General features: G+C 46.5%; 2 protein-coding genes across 6 annotated transcripts in view; one reads left to right on the top strand and one right to left on the bottom strand.

Moving 5' to 3' along the window:
• Positions 1-23932, bottom strand: part of TINAGL1 (tubulointerstitial nephritis antigen like 1) — a 203240-nt gene that overhangs the window by 40733 nt on the left and 138575 nt on the right. The gene's annotated exons all lie outside the window — the stretch shown is intronic.
• COL16A1 (collagen type XVI alpha 1 chain) overlaps positions 1-23932 on the top strand; it is a 130144-nt gene that overhangs the window by 34483 nt on the left and 71729 nt on the right. For all 5 annotated transcript variants that reach the window (XM_081870356.1, XM_081870357.1, XM_081870359.1 and 2 more), the window contains exons 5-14: positions 193-316; positions 2040-2315; positions 5223-5303; positions 6596-6730; positions 11656-11709; positions 15033-15068; positions 18648-18674; positions 19817-19879; positions 20180-20221; positions 20341-20385. In XM_081870356.1, the coding sequence (XP_081726482.1) occupies positions 193-316; positions 2040-2315; positions 5223-5303; positions 6596-6730; positions 11656-11709; positions 15033-15068; positions 18648-18674; positions 19817-19879; positions 20180-20221; positions 20341-20385 (883 nt within the window). The remainder of the gene's footprint in view (positions 1-192; positions 317-2039; positions 2316-5222; positions 5304-6595; positions 6731-11655; positions 11710-15032; positions 15069-18647; positions 18675-19816; positions 19880-20179; positions 20222-20340; positions 20386-23932) is intronic.

A 23932-nucleotide genomic window follows, 5' to 3' on the forward strand; every position in this document is an offset into this window, starting at 1 on the left:
CAAAAGACCCACCTGCTATCACTACTTTCATTGGCATGGCTGCCACTGGACATCCAGCATTGTCCTTGAGGCAAAATGTCCCTCCATGGGAATGATGTCATGAATTGCTGTATTGCCTTTCTAGAGCCTTCTTGCCTGCCCCCAATGGCTGCCTCCCTTTCCTCACATCTCTCCCCTCCTCTTTGTTCCCAGACAGCTGTTCCCCCGGGGCTTGCCTGATGAATTCACCCTGGTGGTGACTCTACTCTTGAAGAAACAGACCAGCAAAGAGAACTGGTACCTCTTCCAGGCCACTGATCGTCAGGGGTACCCCCAGGTACCTCACACTAGCATGATGCATCCTTTCCAGGGCCTTGTGGCTCTTTCTGTCCTATCATGTGCCTCTTCTTTCCACTGAAGGCAACCAGCTTCCTATTCTCCTTCCGCCAGCCCCAAGCTTAATCACATAGTACTACTCAAGGAAAAAGTGGATCTGTTACCCACCTGATCCACATGGGCAAAGTTTCCAGTGGAGCTGCTGTACCTTGTAGATTCCAAAAGCTGTCGCCACCTATGCAGTTGCTATCTGCACCCATGCCCACTGATCTTTCTTTCACCCAGGAAATGTGGCACATGCAGCCTTCTCAAAATGGGTGCTCTCCAGATGTTGTGGGCTTTAACTCCCATCAGCCCCAGCCGACATGGTCAGTGGTTAGGGATGGTGGGAATTGTAATCCTAAATATCTGGAGGTTATTAGATGGTGGGAGATTGCTCTATTGGGGCAATGCAACACCATGGAAAGCTCCCAAGTAAGCAAGTTGCTCCCATAAAGACCAAGAGTGGGCTGGAGCCTTCTATGTCTCCAGGGCAAGATCACCCCTCCAAGGCCCCAACCCAGGTGATGGAAGAACCCACAGTGGTGGCTCCAAACCAGACTGAGCCGTAGGCTCCTCCTGAGAGTACAAGTTAGAGTCAGGCACTCGCAGTGCTGCAGAGGGTGCCAGGATTGGAGGTGAAGCTGCCACAGGAGTGAACCGGGCTCACTTCACCTGGATGATGTAAGAGTGGAGTGCTGGGGTGGCTACATCACTGAGACCTTCCAAAGGATCTGACTCCTCATTTGTAATTCCCCTCGTTTGGTGCTGCTGGTCCAACAAACCTAGCCAGCCACTTCTTGCCTATGTCACAGTTGCTGCTGTCAATGAGGAGGATCCTTGCCATAGAAGTGAGCCTCACAGATTTCCTAGACTGGCCTTGTGTTGTGCTTTCACCATTGAAAGCTAGCATGGGACTGTGGCCTGGGCAAGGGCAGAGTACTGGATCTGGCTGGTTGCTTCCCACCTGAGCCATTTTGGCAGGTGGGAGGAACCTTTATTAGCTTTGTTCCCCTTGAAGGTTCCTCTCCCAGGTGGTTTCCTGGACAGGGAAAGCGGAGTCCAGCTATTTAAAGTTTCAGTTTAATCCTCCAAGCATTGATTAATCCTAACTTTTATTAGACCCAGGAATTGAGGGGGATACGGTTCCCCACAAACTCATAACAATATGGAATATCTCAAATGGCTAAACTAACTGTTTTTCTCAAGAAGTTATTTCAGAAAACATGCTGGTCCAAGTTAATGATAATAATAAAGCACTCCTCTCATTCCTCTCTGGAATAACAGGCATCGAGACCACATTTATCTTTCTGTGTTCTTTATGATAATATAACTGTATTTTATATCTGTCATTTCCTTTAATAAAAAAATAATATATAGCTAAAACAGACAATAATTCATAGTATGACAAAGATGCCACTTGTGTCATGGGATCTGGTGGTCTGCAACATTAGATTTGACCCATTTCATAATGAAGGTTGTATGGACCAGAGGGAAGACTGCCCTGGCAAAAAAGAATCACAAGTCTTCTCTCAGCTTGCCTGCTGCTGCCACAATCCTAGTATCTCTCTGTTTAGTGTGCTTTCTTCATCTTTCTGTCTCCCTGTCTCCCCTCATGCCTTTCCTCTCTGCCTCTCTTTCTAGAACATTCTCATAGTCAGCGCCGTCTCCTTTCACCCCCTCAGCTCTCCCTGGGGATCAACAGCAAAGAGCAGAGCCTGGAGTTCCAAGCCAAGGGCCAGGACAAGGAGTTTGTCAGCGCCATCTTTGCCGGAAAAGGGGTCTCCGCCCTTTTCGACTTGAAGTGGCACAAAATGGTCCTTAGCATCCAAAGCCAAGTGGTTTCCATCCACATCGACTGCAGCTACATCTCCTCCAAGCCACTGCAACCCCGCCGGCGCCTGGCCAGGGAAGGCAACGCGTTTGTTGGATTGGATGCCGTGCAGGGTGCTCCTGTCACAGTGAGTCATGGTGGGGCTTTGTGGGCAAGCTGTGGCAAGCGGACCATCTCTCCATTTGGGGCTGCTTGGCCTTTTCTCAAACCTAGTTGGGCTCAAACACACGTTGGTATCTATGAAGACACCCCCAACTCTAAGGAATGTTGCTAACGTTTTAAAAAAGTGTTAAGCTTCACCGGGAACCTCTCATAAACCTTCAGGTTTGTCCTGGTATTCTACCATAGGTGACATGCATACTTTTTGCTAATCTTACATTTCTAAGAAGAAAGAACCTCCAAATTGTCCACAAGTTCACTTTACACAAAATTCAGTTCTATTGAAGCTTCTGTCTGTAAGGTATTGACCATCACTCCCCAGAGAACAGGAGCTGGTGTCAGGATTGAGGCCACTAAGCTAGGTCACCTTTGAACTTCAAGACAAAGCTATGAGCTAGGCCGATTTTATTCTTTGGGGGTTTCCTTTTTGTGATTTGTGCCAGGCCTATGCAGGGATGCAGGTCAGAGGTTCCCCACCTCTGATCTACAATGACCGGCAGCAGGTCTCTCTAACCCTAACCCAATCCTACCTGCAGATAGTAAGGACTGAACCTGGGACCTGCTGCATTCATAGCAGATCTTCTACCACTAGAGAATCTGCATGGTGATAGAGCAAGAAATGACTATATATTTCCAGGAAGAGATTTTGAAACGCTTGAGCTGATCAGCCAATGCATAATTAACAACAAACGAAACTATTTTGGTGTAAGTGCATTCTGCAATAAATCAGGGAGCTTTAGCAAATCCTGTTCCAAGCCAGAAGCCAGCACACAAAATTCTTGGGCAAGGTTTGGGGCCTTGGCACGGACTACTGCCACCATCACCAGGCTGCTGTTATAACGCTGGTGGGGACATCACTGGTCACTTCTACTGCTGCTAGCTGCTTCCCAGCAGCAGCTAGAATGGACTGTGGGGTGGACTCAAACATGAGAACATAAGAAGAGCCTGGCTGCTGGATGAGCCAAAGTCTCTCCCAGTCCAGCAGTTTGTTCTCACAGTAGCCAACAGATGCCCCTATGGGAAGCCCATAAGTAGACCCTGAGTGCAAGACCACTACTCTCCCCAAAATGATCAAGGGGATGGAGAGTGAATCCCCAATGAGAAAAGGCTGCAACATTTGGGACTTTTTTAGTTCAAAGAGAAGGCCAGCAAAAGGTGATATGATGGAGGTGTCAAAAAATTATTCATGGCATGGAGAAAGTGAGTGGGCAAATATATATTGGATAAGGCTAATAACAGTTACAAGCCATGATGGTTATGCTGTACTTCCATGGTTGGAGGCAGTAATGCCTCTGAATACCTGTTTCTGGAAACCCAAGGAGGGGAAAGTGCTCTTGTCTCTCAGATCCTCCCTGCAGGTTTCCCACAAGTATCTGGTTGGCCGCTGTGAGAATAAGATCCTGGAATAGATAGGCCATTGGCTTCGTCCAGTAGGCTCTTATTCCATTCTTATGAGGCACAGTGCCTCTGATGGACACTGCATGGCCATCATGGTTAATAGCCATGTGAAGCTCTTGGTGTTGAGTGGAGCTCTAGGCCTGCACCCCTGAACTCTGACATTTTAATTATGCCATTTCCCAGGGTGTGTATGTTGGGAGCAGGGCTGGTGAAGTAAAATGGTGGTGCTTGGAATTCAGTAATTTGGGCCCTGTGCAATTGTTGAGTTAACTACTGAACTGTTAGAAGCTTTGGAGTTTTGCTTAGACTCCAGATACTTAGAGTATGTCTTTGTGGGATTTCCCTATGGCCGGAGGGCAAATGATGCCATAGCAGCCTTGCTGACACTAAGCAGGTCTAGCTCTGGTCAGTGCCTGTGTGGGAGACTGCCTGAGAACCCTCATGTATCCTGCCTTAATTTTCTTGATAGAAGGAAGGTGATATTTAAATTCAATAAATGAATAGATGTACTGACCCATTAGACAGGTATAAGCACAGTTCCACATGTGCCAGATTTCATCTCCCAACCCTGACCCCACCTCTGCTTCTAATTCATCTGCACAGATGCGAAGAGGTCAAAATGAGGCAATTACCCTGCCAAGATCAGGATTTCTGATTGTCCTCTCTTTTCCTATAATAGTATTGGGAGTGACAGTTCCTTTTTGGAGAAGGGATTTCTCTCCCCACACATTTATCCCACTGTGGCAATGCCACTGGGGAATTTGGAGAAGCACCAAAGAAAATATTTCACATACACTATTTCCTCTTTCAGAATGTGTGGTGTTGTTTTCTTCTTAAGTAGAACTTTAAAATAATGCTGCTCCAAAACTCCTAGGCCAACATTTAAAGGTGGTGATTTGTGCCTACCTGATGGCCTTGAGGGGAAATGTGCTGCCTTGGAAGGGGAGAGGTCCTGAGGATAATATATAGAACCTCATTCTCAGAACCAAGCCCAAGACCTGCCAACCCTTCACCAGAAACCATTTGAGAGGCAGGTGTCTGAAAACGTACAGACAATAGGTAGGTCACCCTGCCATTTCTCTTACCCAGAAGAAGCTTGCCAGGTGTGGTGGAGCCTGGTAGGTATGTCACTGTCACTTGCTGGGTGGGGAAGATGGCATGGAGGCTATAGATGCATTGACAGGGGCACCAGATTGGCTCTGCCAGTGCGTTTTCACTGCACTGATCTCCCTGCCACTTTTACCCTCTCGTTCTTGGGAAGCAACTGGGACACAACTGGTGAGAAGTTATCATAATGGCACCACCCCACCTGGTGAGCCACTTCTGCTCATTCCTCCAGTGGGATGTGTACTTGTACCACTATGATTTCCCATGCTTAAATGAAGGGCTGGCTGAGGCCTCTTCTCCAGGATCTGAAGAACCAGGGTGGATATTGGATCTCCACCCTATAACAGTTTGCTTGTTTCTTTGTTTGCAGTTTGACATTCAGCAGCTTCACATTTATTGCGACCCAGCCATGGCAATGCATGAGGGATGCTGTGAGATCTCTGATAACGGGGTGAGTAATACTGCAGATATGCAAAAGCTGTCACTTCTGTTTATGTGTGTGCTCCTGCATTTCCTCATGCTGAGGTTGCAGGACTGAGACATTTATCCACAAAAGCTGTCAGACAACTTTTCTAGAGTTGAAAGCACTGCTGTCTGTCTTGCAGGTTTTTATTATCTACAGTGGTGCATCCGGTTCCCCATTCAAAACCACAGGCAACAGCAGCAATTGATATAGATGCGATCTTGCATTGTAGATGCAGTCTACTCAGTTACATAGCAACTTGCATGTAAAAACTGCTATGCTTTTTTTTGGGTGGATCTGATAATATGTTGACACCTGCTGCCTGTTTGGGATAGTTATTTTTTTATTTTTTGGGGGGGGGGATAGCTATTTGAAACAATGTCGGTGTGGTTTTTGCTTCAGAAACCCTTCACTTTCAGGTCTATGCAGTCATTTCCCTCTACTTACTTCTCAACATGCTCTGATCTTGTTCAAATAGTACAGCCTCGTTGTGCCCATAAATTCAGTGGTGAGGAACCTCCTGCCCATGGGCCTAATCAGGCCTAGGGGAGGCAGTCATAATTTGCCCCCCAAGGCTCTTTTTCCCAATCCACGCCCCACACCTGACACCACACCTGACATCAGGTGGACACCTCATAAAGACATGGCTTGCAAAGGAATACTCAGGAGCTTAAAATGTAATCCTGTTTGTTCTTTGGCAAGCAGGGCTGCTGTCAGTTGTTTGGGACTGAAAGCTAGCAACTTAGAAGTTGCCACCTGATGACACACCTTTCAAAATGGCCCATGATGGTTGAGGGAAGTGAGGATCCAGCCCACCAGGCTGAAAAGTCTTGAGCCATAAACTTTGGTCTCCCAGTTCCTGGTTTGTCACTAACCCGTATTTGTTCCCAAGCAAATTTTCTGGGGCTCCCCAGACACAACAAAATTGGGCAGCAGTAAGAAAAAGAAAAAATGTAAGCAGACACTGTGCTAGGATGGGTGGAGCCCAGTTCTCTCATAGGGAATCAAAACTACTTCCTTCCTGATCATCAGAGTGATAATTTTGTAGTTTTAGGGGGGGTATGCAGATCAGCCAATGGGTGGCTTGTCTACCTGTGTGTATGCAGGTGAGTGCATGAGGGAGTGTAGAGTGGCTTGCAGCCCCCAGAGATTGGCCAAGGGTAGAACCTTGGACCAAAACAAGTTAGCCACCGCTGCTATAAGCCCCAGGCCATGCTGGTCCATGGAGAGCTAATTGCCTTGCTCATCAAAGTTATTTCAATACTTTCCTGTTTCATCAGTGCTTTCCCGAAGCATCTAAAACTCGTCGCGATGTGGAAGTCATGCAGAGCAATGACCTGATAGAGATCAACCCTCAGACTGAAGGCAAGGTCTACACCCGCTGCTTCTGCTTGGAGGAGACCCAAAGCAAGCAGGTGAGGAACACCAACCAGCAAGAAAGAACTAGCATAGCCCAGAGCATGGGCAGCCAGCATGGTGCCTTCCAGACATTTGGAACTACAACTCCCATCTGCCTCAGCCAGCATGGCTATTGGTCAAGGAGGATGGGAGCTGGAGTCCACAACATGTGGAGTGTCCCACTCCAGTTACTCCCGGTGTAGAGCTATGAATCAGGAAGCCGCTAGCTCAAATCTTGTTCCTGTTGTGAAGTCAAGACATGGCTATAAGCGAGGCTCTCAGTCTCCCATCTGGGGGTTGATGATGCTGTCCTTCCCTGGAGAATTATAATGGTTATGACAAGCTAAAGTATGTCGACCATTTGTAAGCATTACATAAGACAAAGTGTTATTGATTTGAAATCCTCTGGAGAATTCCATGTACTGGAACTGTACAGCCCAACTGTGGAAATATGGGGTAGTTGTGGTTCATGGGTTTTTGCTGCATGTGTACAGACAGCACAGATAAAGATAAAGTTTTCTGTTTCACCCTGCCTTTGTTGCTTGTAGCACTGTTTCTGTTCCACTGCATTTCGTCTTCTGCATAAACTGTTATTCTTCTCACTGTCTGCTGTGACAATATTGTGTTAATTATGTAAATTCCATCTTGTCATTATGTTATCCATTCATTTCAATGTAAAGAAAACATGATGCAAATGAGAGAAAATGCAATCGATTTCGTATCATTTGCAGTTTGAAAGTAACAACAGCAGCGAATAGCAATTGCATTTGCTGGATTGATTTCCATTCTGGACATGGAATGAACAAGTGAACATTGGCAATTTCTAGTCCTGTTTCTCTCTAGCAGACAGCTAGGTTGATACAATGTGATTAAATAGGATAGATTTGTGTGGAAAGAATTTTATTGTGGAAGAAAAGCTGTGAGATCATTACTGAACAACCATTGCAATGTTAGCCCGCATAAACAACACTGAAAACTTCCATTTCGTGTGCTTAGCCATGTTCGCCAATATCTTGCTGCCACCCTCAGCATCTGCCACCTGAGGCAGCTGGCTCACTCTGCCTAATGGTAATGGTTATGTCCAATCACATTGTGTTGGACATAGTACCATGGCATTGTTCCATTTACTGTGTGATCCCTGATTAGATGGGATCACCCATGTAACCATTATCAGAAGCAGCAGTCAGGATAAATAATGGCACCCAACAGTTTTGAGAAAAGATAAGTATTTGGGAGGGGAAATTACCCATCAAAATAAGTAATTTTGATACACAAATCGGAAAATTGTAGAGACTCAGTGCAGTCTTAATCCTCTGCTGAGATAGATTTAATGGTCCAACTGATGGAAAACTAATTTGCCTGTTCCCACCATCACTGTAGTATGGTATAGAGAGAGCATTGCTGGAATTAAACACCAGTCATCCGTTCAACATTTTCTGGGAATATGTTTGCTACCAATTTAGGGATTTTATTTTTCACTGTCACATCCTACTGAGAAGAAATACACATCAGAGAAGGGACTGGGAAGGGGGGAGCAAGAGGTTGCAATCCAAACCATCTGAGACTACTGCCAGCCAGTTGTGCGCTGACATGATGGATAGAATATGGAAATATTTACATCCCTGCTCACCAAAGATGGTTCTTAAGGGGGTCTGCAACATTTTTTAATACAAAAACATGATATAAAAGGAAACATCAGTACAAAAGCAAAACACAACCTTCGGCAGATTAAAAACAGCAGCAGAATTGATTAATCAATCATTTAAACACTTTATTATTCAATCACTTGGTACATAAACAGTTTTTTTACCTTCTCCCAGAGGTGCAGTTACTGCTTGATTCCTGTCCTTAAGTTTTCTTTCATCTGGTGAACAACATTCCTGTTTTTGATAGCTCAAGTGTAGGCATTCATATCTGATATCTGATTAAATTGTGCTTCTTTTATTTACATAGAAAAGCCCCATTTAATTCAGCATATCTTGTAGAGGCATTGATTTGGTTTTGAGATGAATTGTAGGGCCAATAGATGCTTACATCCAGATGATTTAATATTAGCTTAGGCTACAGTCCTAACATCACATGCTGATCCTTGTGGCTGAAGGGGGTTAGGAGGCAACAGATGCAGCCATCTGCTGGGCTACATCTCTGTGGGACTCCATTGCCCTGGAAGCCCCACTCCCAGCCATAGAAAGTGGTGGTGTTCCTGCTAGTCATAACCAGCATAGGACCCCAAAATGATTTGTAATGGGGCTGGGTCACAGCAGGGCCAGCCATGGATCCACTGGGTTCTGAACCAGTCCATTTAGCAGAGAGGGCTCCTGGAACTGGCATGGCTTTGAAAAGTCACTAAAACCACTGCCCACTTCTTCTGCCCTCGCCAGCAAAAGCCAGCAGGATGTGATGGTCAACCCACCATGGCACTCTTAGTGTGTATATGCTTTTGTGTGCATTCTTTGTGTCTGCATTTTGAAGGACAGCTGCCTATCAGTTCATGTCTTGTTTTGTGAAGTGGGTAGATTTGCATTAAGATGCAAACCATGCTGGATATTCCCCTCATCCTGAAGTGGCATGGACATCTTCATCTTTGTCCGACTGTAGGTAAATCTGACCCTGGGGCATTGTGTTCTGACTTGGAACTGCCTTCTGACTTGGAACTGCCTTCTCCCACATATGGGCCTCCTTTCCCTGTTGCTCTCCTCTCCATCCTTTGAGTTTCTTTCATTGATGAGAACACAAGCCTCATTCATTCACCCTCTGGGACAAAAACAAACCTGCCTCATTTTTTCCACAAGATTTAATGGTGGTGATGAGACTAGGCCAAAAGAGCCAGACTGAAGAAAAATGCAACAAGAGCCAGAGGATAGAAAACGGAGCTTATCAAGGGGTGAATCTTGACAGGATGGAGCAACAGATAAGTGGGAGCGGGGAAACTATTCCTACAAGCACGAGGGTGTGTGATGATAAGCATCTTGCTGGTGGGTTGGGAGAAAGAGGCCAGGGTGTTAGGACAATGTGTAGGCGGACTAGTCCCTGGATGGTTGAAGTGTAGGTGGATCTATGGCCCTTCAGAAATTGCTAAACTACACCGCCCATAATCTGTGGCCACCAGCCATGCTTGCTAGGGCTGATGGGAATTGTAGTTCTGTAATATCTAATGGGCCAAAGGTTCCCCAGTCCTGACTTAGAGTGATGTAGAGACAGGCATGTAGCTGCTGCACAGCATGTTCCAGGGGAAGCTGAACAAGATCAGAATGTGAAGAGAATTTACTGGAGACTTGAGTGGGTTTTTTTGCAGCACACAGATGGTGCAAAGGGGAGCAAACAGCCCAGAGACAGGCAGTGCTGATATAATCAAAATATGTGTCTGTGAGCCATTTGGCAGATAAGGGGCATCACTCTCTGTTATAGTCTCTGATTTGAATGCAGCAGGTCCTGAGTTCCTGGCATCTCTGGCTAAGGCTGCAAAAAAGGTTTTGGAGAGTGATGGGGTGGTGCTATAGAGCCACCCTCCTGACACTGGCTTCACTGCCTCTCACTGGGTTGTTGTGTGCCTCTCACTGGGCAGGATGGTGGTGGGGTGGGACTGAGCAGGTACCCCAGTGAGAGATTGGCTCTGCCAGGGTGCCCACACAGACATGGCTTCACTGTCACCCTGCCCTGCCCCCACAAGGTCCCAGTTAGCAGCAACAATTCTGCTGTCAGGAGAACCGCTCTTCACTAGCCACTCCTGCCTTGAGGAGCAAGACTGGAGAGCCAAAGGCCAAGATGGGTGACGGAGGAGGTCACTTGACTTCCTGAGCTTCTGCCATTTCATTTCTTGTTTAACACAGGAAACTGAATTGGTACAAGTCAGACCATCCAGCTCAGTACAGTTGTACCTTGGAAGTTGAACAGCTTAGTTCCTGAACATTTTGGCTCCTGAACGCCGCAAACCCAGAAGTGACTGTTCCAGTTTGTGAACTATTTTTGGAAGCCAGATGTCTGACGGGGCTTCCGTAGCTTCTGATTGACTGCAGCCAATCAGAAGCCACACTTTAGTTTTCGAACGTTTTGGAAGTCTAACGGACTTCCGGAACGGTTTACGTTCGACTTCCAAGGTACGACTGTACTGTCAACACTGAATGACAGTTTCTCTCCAGGGTTTCAGACTAGGGATGCTAAGCCCCTTGGGGAGGGGGCATAGCCCAGTGGAGTGCATCTGCCTTTCATATAGAAGGTCTCAGGCTCAGTCCCCAGCATCTCCAGGTAAGGCTGTGAGAGCCTCCCTGTGTAGACAATACAGTGTTACATGGACCAGTGATCTGGCTCCATATAAAGGCAGCTTTGTGTGTCCTGTGTTCAGGCAGGAGACCTTCCCAGCCATGCTGCAGGGTGCCAGGATTTGAACTTGTGACCTTCTGCAAGCAAAGCAGATGCTCTATCACTGGCAGTGCACTTCCAGATGCTGTGATAAGCACCTGTTAAATGTTAATCTTAGTTCTCTGAACATCAGCCATTTTCTCCAGCTGCTGGCAACCTTCCCTCTTCACTAGGAGTGAAGGACAGAAAGAAGCTGTTTTGGCCCACATGGAAGGCTTGCTACGTGGGAGGGAGCATGAGAGCATCCAGCAGATTTATGGCTTTAAAAGAAGATTGGACAAATTCACTATCAGTGGCTACTAGCCATGATGGCTATGCTCTGTCTTCACAGCTGGAAGCAGAAATGCATCTTAATACCAGTTGCTAAGAACCACAGGGGAGGGGAAGCTGCTCTTGTGCTCAGGTCCTCCTTGCAGATTTCCTACATGTATCTGGTTGGCTACTGTGAGAATAGGAAATAGGGTGCTGGGCTAGATGAGTCCCCTTTGGCCTGATCCAGCAGACTCTTCTTATGTTCATATACTAGAAGCATGGTTTGTGGACTGCTAGTCTATAATACTGTCTTTTCTCTGCTCTCTTCCAGGAGGAGGTGAGATCTTCTGGAAAGGTTGGTGTGAAAGATGGCCAAGGTGACAAGGTGAGGAATCATATATGGAGTGTGAGTTAGTAATTTTGCTTACATAGGTGTAGCATCTAAGAAGAAATTGAGCTACTGATCAGGGAGACTCCAGTTCTGACCTCTCCTGTCATGAATTTTTGAGTCCTCATGCCCATAGGACAGTAAGACCAATCAAACTCATAGGGTTGTTGTAATCTATGTGGGGAAGGGGAATATAGTTAAATAGGTTTGTTTGAACCACGACTTGGTAAGTTTGCTCTTTGATATATGCAGCTTGAGACAGTGTTGAAACATCCTTTTTGCATTTTTTATTTGTTTTTAAACAAATAAAGAACAGTGTTGAAACATTAACACAGAGAAATATCAGAGGGGAAGTTGGAAATGTGGAATTGAAGGAAGGACAAAAGATCTAAGGTACAGAAGAAAAGCTGAGTGTCATCAGCATATGGGTAGTATTGAAAGCCACAAGAATTCGATACAAACGGTTGAAATTCCCATATTGGATTGTGAGAATGACATTTTACAAGGCAGTTTGAATTCAATTTCTTTTGAATGGGAGCATTGGCAAATGACCTATGGAGAGTTTTGTAAGGTGTTCTACTTTGGGGAGAAGTTTCTTGAGGAATTTCTCCAAGCACACACACACACACGCACACACACACAATTTCTTTCAGTGGTATTCCAGACCTTTAGGGGCTGAGAATCAAAACCCTGTTTGTCCCTGCTTACCATGTAGTACTTAAGACTTCATTGATGCTAATCCTTTCCTGGAGAGCTCTCAGTAAATGGTTCCTTCTGAGGGCTTCTTTGTATGTTCCAGACTCCTGAGCTACCAATGCCTAAAAGGAAGCAAGCAAAGCCTTCTACGCTCTGGCGCTTGTTACACAGTGAGGAATTGTAGCCTTCATAACATGCCTCTGCAGTTGCTGCTCCTTGTTCAGACCATTCTGGATGCCACAGTCATCCAGAAGATTTGATTGCTGATGTGGATATTGTCTTTCCATTGATGCCATCAGTTATTCTGAACCCACAGATACCGGGGGGTGGGGGAGTGTTGTATAAGTGTAGGTAAATGAAGACCTCACTTGCCAAGGACCGAAAGAACCTTTCCTCCAAATCATCAGAACTCTTCTGATGTCACTTCCACGCCACCACAAAGAAACAAAAACAACCTTGGCTCAGTCCTGGGACAAGCTTTAGAAATTATCAAAATTAAGTAAAAATGCAGTTGGATGCATAAACCTTTGCACAATTTTGCCAAGGTGGGGTGGGATTATGAAGGGGGTTGTGCAACTGAATTCACTGGGGGAAAAGGGCAGTCTCTGCACTTCGTTTCATGTCCCACTCAAAACAATGAAGAGCACGCCTTAAAAATGGTTTCTTCTGAATAACAAATTATTATTATTATTATTATTATTATTATTATTATTATTATTATTTGTACCCTGCCCTCCCTGGCCAAGATCAGGCTCAGGGCAGCTAACATCAGTTATAAAAACAATTGATTAAAATACAACTTAAAAACAGGATTCAAGTACAACTTAAAATGCAGCCTCGTTTCAGTGGAAGCCCAGATCAAAAACTGTTTGCGGGGAGAAAACGTCAAATCTTCACCAAGGCCAGCTATCCAGACTGGTCAGGGAAGTCCCCAAATAGGGGTTCCATCACAGAAGGAAAAGGAAAGAGGGGGAGGGGATCAGGCTGATTCCAAGCCAAAGGCCAGGTGGAACAACTCTGTCTTACAGGCCCTGCGAAAAGAAATCAGATCCCGCAGGGCCCTGGTCTCATGAGACAGAGAGTTCCACCAGGCTGGAGCCAGTGTTGAAAAGGCCCTGGCCCTGGTTGAGGCTAATCTGACTTCCTTAGGGCCCGGGACCTCTAGAGGGTTGCTATTTATGGACCTTAAGGTCCTTTGCAGGGCATACCAGGAGAGGCGGTCCCGTAGGTATGAGGGTCCTAAACGAGGGACATTATGCTCAAAAGCAAGGTGATCTATGGTGCTCTGTGAGTTTCTGTGGATATCTGAGCTCATAGGAATACTGTGCTCAAATAAATAGGCAGGTTTCACATATCCCAGCTTTACACCTTGCTGGTGTGCTGGATACACCCAGAAAGGCATCTCTGCAATTTCCACAAAATTCTGACATCCCTATCAACAGTGTGTAAGTTTGCATTCCAAGCACCATTCCTTCAGCTGCCCCCGATGCAGGGAAACCGCAGCAGCCACCAGATGCCTTGGCCTGCCTGGTTTGGCTTCTTTAGAGCTGACCATCCCATGGGAAGCATCTCACACTTAACTGGTTTGGTGGGAGGAAGCAGTGGTCAAGCCACAAACCCTCACATATAATAAGAGTCTTTCGCTGTGCCCAGAAATTTGCCAGGGAAAGGAGACGGAGCCAGCTGCCTTTCAAACAACTGAGTCCCTTCACTAGTCCACTTGAGGCTTCCACCCAACACCCCCTTCATTAATAAGCTGCTTGACCTGTACTTAGGAATGGACTATAGGAGGAGTCAAACTGTTCATATCACAAGGGAATCAGAGAAGGTATTTGCTTAACCCTCCAATGCTGCATTTTAATATTTTCCCGATTGCATTAAAAATAGCCAAAGTTTGATCATTTGTGTCACTGCCCATCATACTGACAGTCACAAAAATGCATAAACATTACAGAGTGATTGATAGTTAAACTGGTAGATGGATGAAAGAAGTCCTTGCCCATGGGGCGTAAGTCAGTGAATGAATTTATCTAGTAAACCTGCACATGTCTGCAAACAAATAAAGCAACACTGCTGAAGAAAAACATTCTCCCCCAACCCTTGATGGACCCTTGTACCACAGCCAGCATCACCATAAACATGGTGGTCCATCCTATGTGAGGAAAAAGCAGGAATGCCTTTCTTAAAGTGGTGCCCACCACATACTGATTTTTTTAATTACTTAAATTCAAAGCAAGTTTCTTTTTTAAAATTAAAAACTGCTGTCCAGTTCATGGTGGCATCTTTTTAATTGATCAGAATGTTTTAAATGTCAGCTCTCCAACCTGGTGCCCTCCAGATGTTTTGGATGGCAAGTCCCATCTGCCCCAGGCACCAAGGCAAAACATCTGGAGGGCACCAAGTTGTAGAAGGCTGCAATAACTAATTGACTGGCTGCTAGTCAATTAGTTAATACAGCCTTCTCTATTCTCAACTCACTTACCTGAGGAAAAGCCCCCACTGAACACAGCATGATGTACTGGTACTTCTGAATAAACATGCACAGAACTGCATTATAACTATTGCAGCCTTTATTAGAAGGCATCTGCCTTTCCAGTTTTCTAATTGTTTTGTTCTTTTTGCAGTGTCCCCCATGCTCACAGAAGCCACAGCTTTCAAATGTAAGTCAAGGGGCTGGTGTTAATATTGCATTGATTTTCTAATGAGCTTTGGATAAGGCAGGCTGATGGATACTAGTTCAGGATGTCAGTTGCTGCAGGTTCAGGAAGCAACATAGGCTCTCTTTAACTTCCAGAAGTGGGAGCCATGCATTTGTGGATTTGGGAAGAAGGGGGAAAAAGCTCCATAGGGCAAGGAACTTGGGTCCAAGAGTAACCGTTCCTGGAAAACTGTTAATTAGGCAGGAGATAAGCTGAGCTGGTGGTCAAGAAGGCAAGGTCATGCTCAGAACAAGAAAGTACTCTGGGCTTGGCATCTCTGGTTGCCAGCTGGATATTCCACACCTACCAACATTCCTCAGATGTAAATAGGGACATTTCTCACTCCCCTCCAACTGAACCTCCTTGATTCTGCTGAGCATTTCCTATGAGAAGAAGGGTAAGGCAAGACCAGCCTACCTCTTAGGGTTGTTGTAACCCCACAATAACACCCCCTTTCTCTCTTTTTAAAAAAGACCCACAATCTTGCTTGTTTCAAGAGTTGGCCAAACACTGTTGGTACTCTTGGGAACATTGTCCCACCTACATCCCTTTCTTTCTGGTGTTAGAGCAGCATCATGACTGTTTTGCTGCCCCAACTGCAATTGTAGTTGAATGTTCACCAAATTAGAGAAGTAACTGACATAAACTAGTTGTGAGCAATGTTGAAATCACCTGACACCCCCCCCCCCCACAAACACACAGACACAGGGCCTCTAACGGGACAAGGCTGTATTCTTAGATCCTTCCTCATTTGGCAGCCGAACTGCTGACTCAAAAGGCTTCTCAGCAGCTGCAGAATTGTAACCTCAACAGGGACCATTGATTCATTCATTGATTCATTCATCCCAGTGGCGGGTTCCTTCCCCGGAACCTGGATTTCCATCTTCTTTCTCCCCTGCCCCCCAAGCCCTTTTACCTGTACCAGTTGGCTGAATATCCAACTTTGTCTGCATGCTTTCTAAAAGGAGCTGTCCCTGTGATCCCACCCCCCCATCCTTCCACCACTTTCCCCTGTTCCTTCTGGCTTGCATCCACTGGAACATCTGGATCACTGAAGAAATCTGTGATGGCTTCCAGATGTCAGCAAGGGTTCCCATGGCAACAACTTTGGCACATGGAACCGCAGAGGATGAAAGGAAGAGGTGGGGAGGAGAGGCTGCATCAATGCTACTCTTTGCAGTTTTCCCTTTCCTTGCTTACTTTGGTTACTCTTCTGCAGGACTAGATGGTGGGACTGCCAAGCAGTTGCACAGGAATTTGTGGGAAGGGAAGCCACAGATCTAAGTCTTGGTGGCTTGGCCAGAGTCCCTTTTAGCCATTACTCCCCAGATGTACTCTAATGGGGGCCCTGTGGCTTGACCCTCAACATGAACTGAGGGAGGGGGCAGATTGGTGTGAGAGAGAAAAGGACAATAAGAAACTGCCTTATTCCAGTCAAATCATTGACCCAGCTAGGTCCATATTGCCCACACTGACTGGCTCTTTCTCAGCCCTATCTGGAGATATTGGGGGTTGAACATGGGACCTCCTGCTCTACCACTGAACTATTGCCCTCCCTTAAAAAGCCCACTTTATTCCATGCCAGACCATTTGTCCATCTAACTCAGGATTGTCTACAGTGACAGGCAGTGCCTCTCTTGGTAGAAGACAAAAGTCCTACCCAGCCCTATCCAGAAATGCCCAAGATGAACACGGTGCGGTGTTTTGGTCCTTCTGGCTTGCCATACAAGGCTTAAGCCCTGGGCTCTTAGTGTCCAGCTGCATTACAAGTGGCGGCTGGCTGCATGACTTTCCCCTCCATACTGTAACCGTATTGTATCAGAGTTCTTGTTGTTTGTGCATCCTCTTTGTGGCCTCTCCTTTACGATACTTCTCACCAGGGAAATGTGCTCTGCTGCCACTGAGAGCTGCCCTTTCCTTGACTGCAGGCTCTGATCTCCACCTCCAGACCTTTCTTGCTCCTAGTCCAAAGGGATCCAGCATCTGACATATTAAGAGCTTCTTACAAAGGCCACCAGTTCACTCTTGATGAAATGCAAGGTGCTGAATCGTCTCAGCAGCCCTGGGCCACAACTCTTCCCTCCCAGCTTGTGTACAACAATATCTCTGAACTTGTTAAGCACCATATCTCCATCACTGAGCCACTGGCTCCTGCTTGTAACCTTGGAGAGCCCCTGCCAGTCACTGTAGGCAGTACTGAGCTAGATGGACCATTGGTCTGAGTCAGCAGAAGGCAGCATCTTATGCTGCTATATAACCAGGCTGTTGGTTAGCCTGAAAGCTCTAGCAGAGACCTGCACAACCTATGACTCTTGGTGAGCTGAATGCAGACACTATACCAGAATTGTATCGTGGTGGGGAGGGGGGGTTATATTGTAAGGTTCTGCCCACCCTCATGTTAGGGTTAGGATGAAGTGAAATGTACTCTGGGCATGCTCAGGGGCTGCCTTTTCACATTGGTGACCTAAAAATGAACTAGGGCTTGTCTTCCCCCTCTCAGATTAAGCTCAAGCCACTCTGAAAAATCAGACTTTTGAGTGAAATACTCTGTTCTCTGAAAGATGCTTAAAGCACTCGGTCTTATTTGACTTCCAGCCATAAGAATAAGTTTGCCTCCTTATGGACCTCCCTCCTGGCAAAGGGGGTCCTACAATGGATACAGCAGCTGCAGAATAGTAACTTTTGACAGGGGCTCTTCATTCATCACAGTGGCAGCCAATTTTCCACTGGTATGTTTTAAACTGAAAGTCAAAGCTCAGGGTCAATCTTTACTTCAATGTGTGAATATGTGTGTGGTGGAGGGAGGGAGGGAGATGCTGAATGATTGCATGGATAGAACATATGGATGCCAGAACCATCTGCAGTGGGTCTTGAAGTGAAGATGTGCAAGGAGTCTTGAACCTGGATGCCATCACACTGTCCTGACTAGAAGAGTGAACAGCAATGAGACTAGCCAGTCCTGATTTCCTCACTTAGACCCACATCTTTTAGCATTTCCTTCTCTTTGCCACAGATTACCTCCTTGGATATCCACTTCACCTCTAATCTATGTAGCTATGCAGACATCTTGCCCCTAACTTTAGCAGGCATATGGAGCCCCATAGGCCTGACCCAGCCACCAAAGCCTGTGAATAGCGCTGGCCCCCATCTCCATCCATTTCTGGATCCTTTTTCAGGTTGTTCCAGCAGTGTTTATAAGAGGCCCTCCCTCCCTCTCTCAATAAGACACCTACATTTTCCATCCTTGCAGCTTGACTAACTTTTCCATTTGTCTTTTCCTTGGGGGAAGGAGGAAAGAGTTCCTCTCTATCTTCTTTATGGCAGCCTCTTAAGTTTGAGGCCTGTTATGTTACCTTTTAATCTTCTTTTCTCTAGGCTCACGTTACACAGCCCCTGATAGTTTTAACGTTTTGTCGGCCTGGATACTTGCTTTTCAGTCTCTTCCCGTTTGACCTGATTCCTCCTTTTACTTACTCTTGGCATGCAGAATGATTGCTGAGGCATCTAGTAGGTGCATTAATTTTGTTTTTATCTCTTCAGGCCACACTGGGTCCGCCGGGCTTAAAGGTAAGTCTTTCACCTTAGCAGAATCCCAAATGGTGGCGGCTGCTTCAAGCTCCACATTCCTAATCTTCTGCAGTTAACATTCCTAGAAGAATTGGCTGTCTGGCTTGCCATCATTAGTAAGGCTAAAGAGGACTGCTGATCACTATGCATTTCCTTTTAAAGCCTTCTTCTGATTAGATTAAATAAACGAACGGACTACAACATAATAAGCATGTAAATTACCTTATCCAGAATGTTCCCTAAATTATAGTACATATTTGTGTATTAATACTAACAGGCAATAATGCAGGCCATGTGCTCAGACGTCAACCACTCCTTTTCTCATTGTTACTAGGGATTTGTTTTTTTCTCTTACTGCTTAATTACTGTCATCGCTTGCAGTGGTTCTCAACCTGTGGTTCCCCAGATGTTGTTCGACTACAACTCCCATCATCCCTGAGCTCTGGCCTTGCTAGCTAGGGGTGATGGGAGTTGTAGTTCTCCCATCTGGGGACCCACAGGTTGAGAAAGGCTGGCTTAGAGGTTTTTGAACATTAAGCAGTTTATAAATGTTTATATTGTTAACTGCAGATACTGCACACAATCCAACTTCTGTCATTTGCGAATATTTTTATTTCAGGATGTTTGAAATTATTTTATGATAAGGGTGGCTAGAGTGTTCCTGCTGGTGCCTGAGGTTTTGTACACATCATATATTTGAAGCACATTGATTCCCCCCAAAGAATCCTGGGAATTGTAGTTTGAGAACCCTGGGAACTGTAGCCAGCACCCTCACAGAGATACAATGTTCAGCACCCTTAACAAACTACAATCCTCAGGATTCTTTGAGAGGTCATGTGTTTTAAATGGATAGACTTGTAAATCCCACCCACCTTTCACTCCCTGCTCCTAACTGGGGAGAGAGTGTGCAAAGGGCAAGGATGGCATTTACATCTGAAAGAGATTAATAAACTAGCATATGTGTTTGCATCCAGACATCAAGTGATGTCATGTTTTTGTATTGTGCGCTGCTCACATCCACAGCATGTGGGCTTTTCTGTTTGATTTGTGCGCTCCGGAAGTGTCTTCTGCCTAGAGCTTCTGTTTTCAATGGCATGACAACAGTTCTTTTCTCAGGGAGCTCCTTCTCTCTTTTCGCACAGGGTGGGAAAGGCGAACGTGGACCACCAGGTGTCTACGGATCCAAAGGGGAGAAAGGCGATCGTGTAAGTACGGCATGGTTCCTCCTTGCTCTGTCACATGAACTGACTCTTGGAACTTTGCTGACATGCTTTGGGGATCAACACTTTTACCATGTGGGAGAATTGGCATATCCAAATCCCAATGCCAAACCTTTGTTTGACATCATCATCATCATTATTGTTATGTACTTTGTGGTTCTGGTCTGTATTTTAAAGTATTTTTAATCTGTGAACTGCCCTGGGAAATTCAGATGAAGGGTGATATACAAATTTAATCCAGGCTGGCCCACCCACAAACCTGTAACTCTATTATTAATTTTCCAGGGTGCCGACTGTGTCCGGATCTCACCTGAAGCCCCATTACAGGTGAGCTGCTGCCCAACCCTGGAAAGAGGTCATGCCTGTTTGGCTTCTCTCTCCTCTTCTTTGTCCAGTGTTGCTGTCCTACTAACTCCCTGCCTGTTTGTTCCTTATCTTTTCTGAAGTGTGCTGAAGGCCCACCGGGAGAGAAGGGAGACCAAGGAGAAAAGGTAAGCGTGTTTGCGTGGCTATTCCCGCCCCCTCCCACAGATGGAGTAAATAAAGACACCGGACACCAGAAATTTGGGTTAATGGGCGAAAAATGGCCACAACTTTATTGATTACAGGTAAGAGCGGTATTGGCTTAGGCATTGGCCCTAACAGACTATCCGGTCTAACTGGGAAGGGTTAAACACCAGCAGGGGGAGCCCCCGAGATGCACATCCCTAGGCACTCCCCGAGGGGTTACCGCTCGGGAGCGCGCTTTAGGCCCTAGCCTCCATAGGTTTCGGACGAGGCGACACCCCCCGGAGTCCTTTAACGAACTACCCTTCAAGATTTGGGGGAGGTGATGGCGTTCCTCCCCCCCGATCTCATTTGCATGACAATACCCCGGCCAATGCCTAACCGCCAAGACCAAGGAGTTGTGACGTTGCTACGAGGTAGGCGAAAAAACCAAGTGGCTTCCAGCCAATTAGCCAAATGGAAAAACTCCTACCTTGCGGCGACCAGCCGAAGCCCATAGCAAAGTCCGAATGCCAAACCTAAAGGGCGGGTGGGTGGGAAATTGCAGCTGCTGTAGAGGAGAGAAAGGGGCGAGCCAGGGGCTGCCCCGACCTTAAGTGCCCCTAGGTTGGCCCGCCCCTGCCGCCAGCCGATTGGCTGACGCTGCAGGAGATGAATAGTAATGGGAATTCCCTGATCCCGCGGGGCTGGCGACAGCCCCGCGAGAGTGTGGGCAGGGTCGTGAACCCGCAACACCCCCCCTCCTAAATTCGGGAGTGGCTATATACAGCAGGCTTTGCCAACTAGTGCCTTCCAGAAATTTTGGACTGCAATTCCCATCAGCCCCTAGTGCCAAACTGCTTAGGGCTTTACACACCATTGGCTCTTGCACCACCCACTTTTGCCTCTGACTCCGCCCACTCTCCACTCTGGCTCCACCCACCGTCAGCTTGCATCCCCTACGCTGTGCTTACTCTGTGCATTATGGTGGCCAGAGGGAGGGAGAAGGCTCCTGCTAGGACTGTGAAAATGGGTGAGCTTTCCTGCCCAGGTATTTTTCAATTTCAAGTTGAAAATTATTTTGAATGAAATTTCTCTTCAGCCTTACCTGCAATAGATTAGTAGCAATCTTAAATGATTCGTTACCAATCTTAAATGACCCACTGCCTGCCTGTGCTTAACAAAAAGCCACTTGATCAGAATGTACTACCATTGTTATCACTGTGACATTTTGTTTTCTGCATGCAGAGAATTGTTTAGTGTGGAAAACAATCTGATCATGTCACTTGCAACCTGAAGGGTTGCAGCCAAGCTGCAGGTTTCCCACCTTTGTAAGGATTAAGGGATGAGGACAGAGAGACTATCCCCAGGGGCCCAAACTCTGATAGCCTGTCCTTGTTCATCATCTGGCGCTGGACAGAACTTTTTTAGACTGACCTTTGATGCCAAAGAGTGCTGTGGGACCCAGAATCTTGCATATGCCTGCATCTTGCTTTCAGAGATTGGTCCATTCAGCGGCTTCTTCATTCATTCTTCTGGGTTCTCTAGTTAATAAGCTCCACAGACATCCATGCATAGATGCATCAAATTCAGCCCCTACTCCTTAGCCTTCTTGGTTTAGCCTGACCTTAGTAAGGCTGTGTCCATCGAATGTCACTTCAACTTGGCCCAAGTCACCCTGCTCTGACCTTTTGCTGACCAGCCACTTGTCTCTTTGCAATCTCTAGTTTGCTGTTTTGAAAAAATGTCTGTTCTTCTTTCCCACTTTGAAAGCTGCTGATTTGAATAAAGACCAGTGTGTGCTGGGCCAAAGTATATACTGTGAATGATAAATATTTAGTCACGGCATCCTGTGGTCAGGCCTGTCATGACACTGTGTGTGTCTCTGTGTGTCTGTGCCTGGCCAGCTGCATCCTGCCCTGTCCACTTAATGCATTAACAAAAACCCAGAAATATAGTGGCACTATATATTTTGTCAGAGCCAAGGACTTTTGCTTTGTATTTCAAATTGATATGAATAATTTAGCCTCTCTCACTTAAGAGCTGCTGTTGGCAAACCATTCTCCTCTCTGCCTGTTCCCTCTCTCATCTCCCTTTGGCCTCCTCCATTCTCCCAGAATCCAACCTTCCTTTCCTATTTTCTTCTGCCTTTTCAGGCCTCTGCCTCCTCTTTTTCTAGGCCCTTGCTGCTGCTTCACCTCTCTCTCTGAGATCAGAGCAATTCAACCAATGGCAGCCAGAACCCATTCCTTATGTGACAGGTATAATAATAATAATAATAATTTATTATTTATACCCCGCCCATCTGGCTGGGCCTCCCCAGCCACTCTGGGCGGCTTCCAAAAGAATATTAAAATACTATGATACATCAAACATTAAAAGCATCCCTAAACAGGGCTGCCTTCAGATGTCTTCTAAAAGTCTGGTAGTTGTTGTTCTCTTTGACATCTGGTGGGAGGGCATTCCACAGGGAGGGCGCCACTACCGAGAAGGCCCTCTGCCTGGTTCCCTGTAACTTGACTTCTCGCAGTGAGGGAACCGCCAGAAGGCCCTCGGTGCTGGACCTCAGTGTCCGGGTAGAACGATGGGGGTGGAGACGCTCCTTCAGGTATACTGGACCGAGGCCGTTTAGGGCTTTAAAGGTCAGCACCAACACTTTGAATTGTGCTCGGAAACGTACTGGGAGCCAATGTAGGTCTTTCAAGACCGGTGTTATATGGTCTCGGCGGCCGCTCCCTGTCACCAGTCTGGCTGCTGCGTTCTGGATTAGTTGTAGTTTCCGGGTCACCTTCAAAGGTAGCCCCACATAGAGTGCATTGCAGTAGTCCAAGCGGGAGATAACCAGAGCATGCACCACTCTGGCGAGGCAGTCCACAGGCAGATAGGGTCTCAGCCTGCGTACCAGATGGAGCTGGTACACAGCTGCCCTGGACACGGATTTAACCTGTGCCTCCATGGACAGCTGTGAGTCCAAAATGACTCCCAGGCTGCGCACCTGGTCCTTCAGGGGCACAGGTACCCCATTCAGGACCAGGGAGTCCTCCACACCTGCCCACCTCCTGTCCCCCAGAAACAGTACTTCTGTCTTGTCAGGATTCAATCTCAATCTGTTAGCCGCCATCCATAGGTAGGCAGCTTAGCTAATGGTTGACAGAGGCTTCACCACTTCCGCTGCCACCGTATTCCATTTAATGCTGTACAGTAGCGCCTGTCTTGTTCTATAGGGGCTTGGGTCCCATGTAGAAACTGGAAGCAATAAACAGAGCCCTTTATGGCCTGAGCAGGTAAAGTCAGGACCCTGGACAGCTCCTGATGGGATGGGATGGGAAAGCTGTGGAAAATGTTGTCTCAGTAAAGGGACAGAGAATAGATCCACACTACGCATTTAAAGCATATTCAGTGCACATTTAAAGCACGTAATTTTCCCAAAGAATCCTGTGAACTGTAGTTCATTCAGAGTGCTGGAAATGGTAGCTCCAGAACTGGTGTGGATCTGCCTTGAGCTACTTATTTCAGATACCCAAGTTACTTATTTATTATTTCATCCTCCCC

This window comes from Podarcis erhardii (assembly GCF_964252035.2).
Source record: "Podarcis erhardii genome assembly, chromosome: 7".
In the NCBI taxonomy this organism is placed as follows: Eukaryota; Metazoa; Chordata; class Lepidosauria; order Squamata; family Lacertidae; genus Podarcis; species Podarcis erhardii.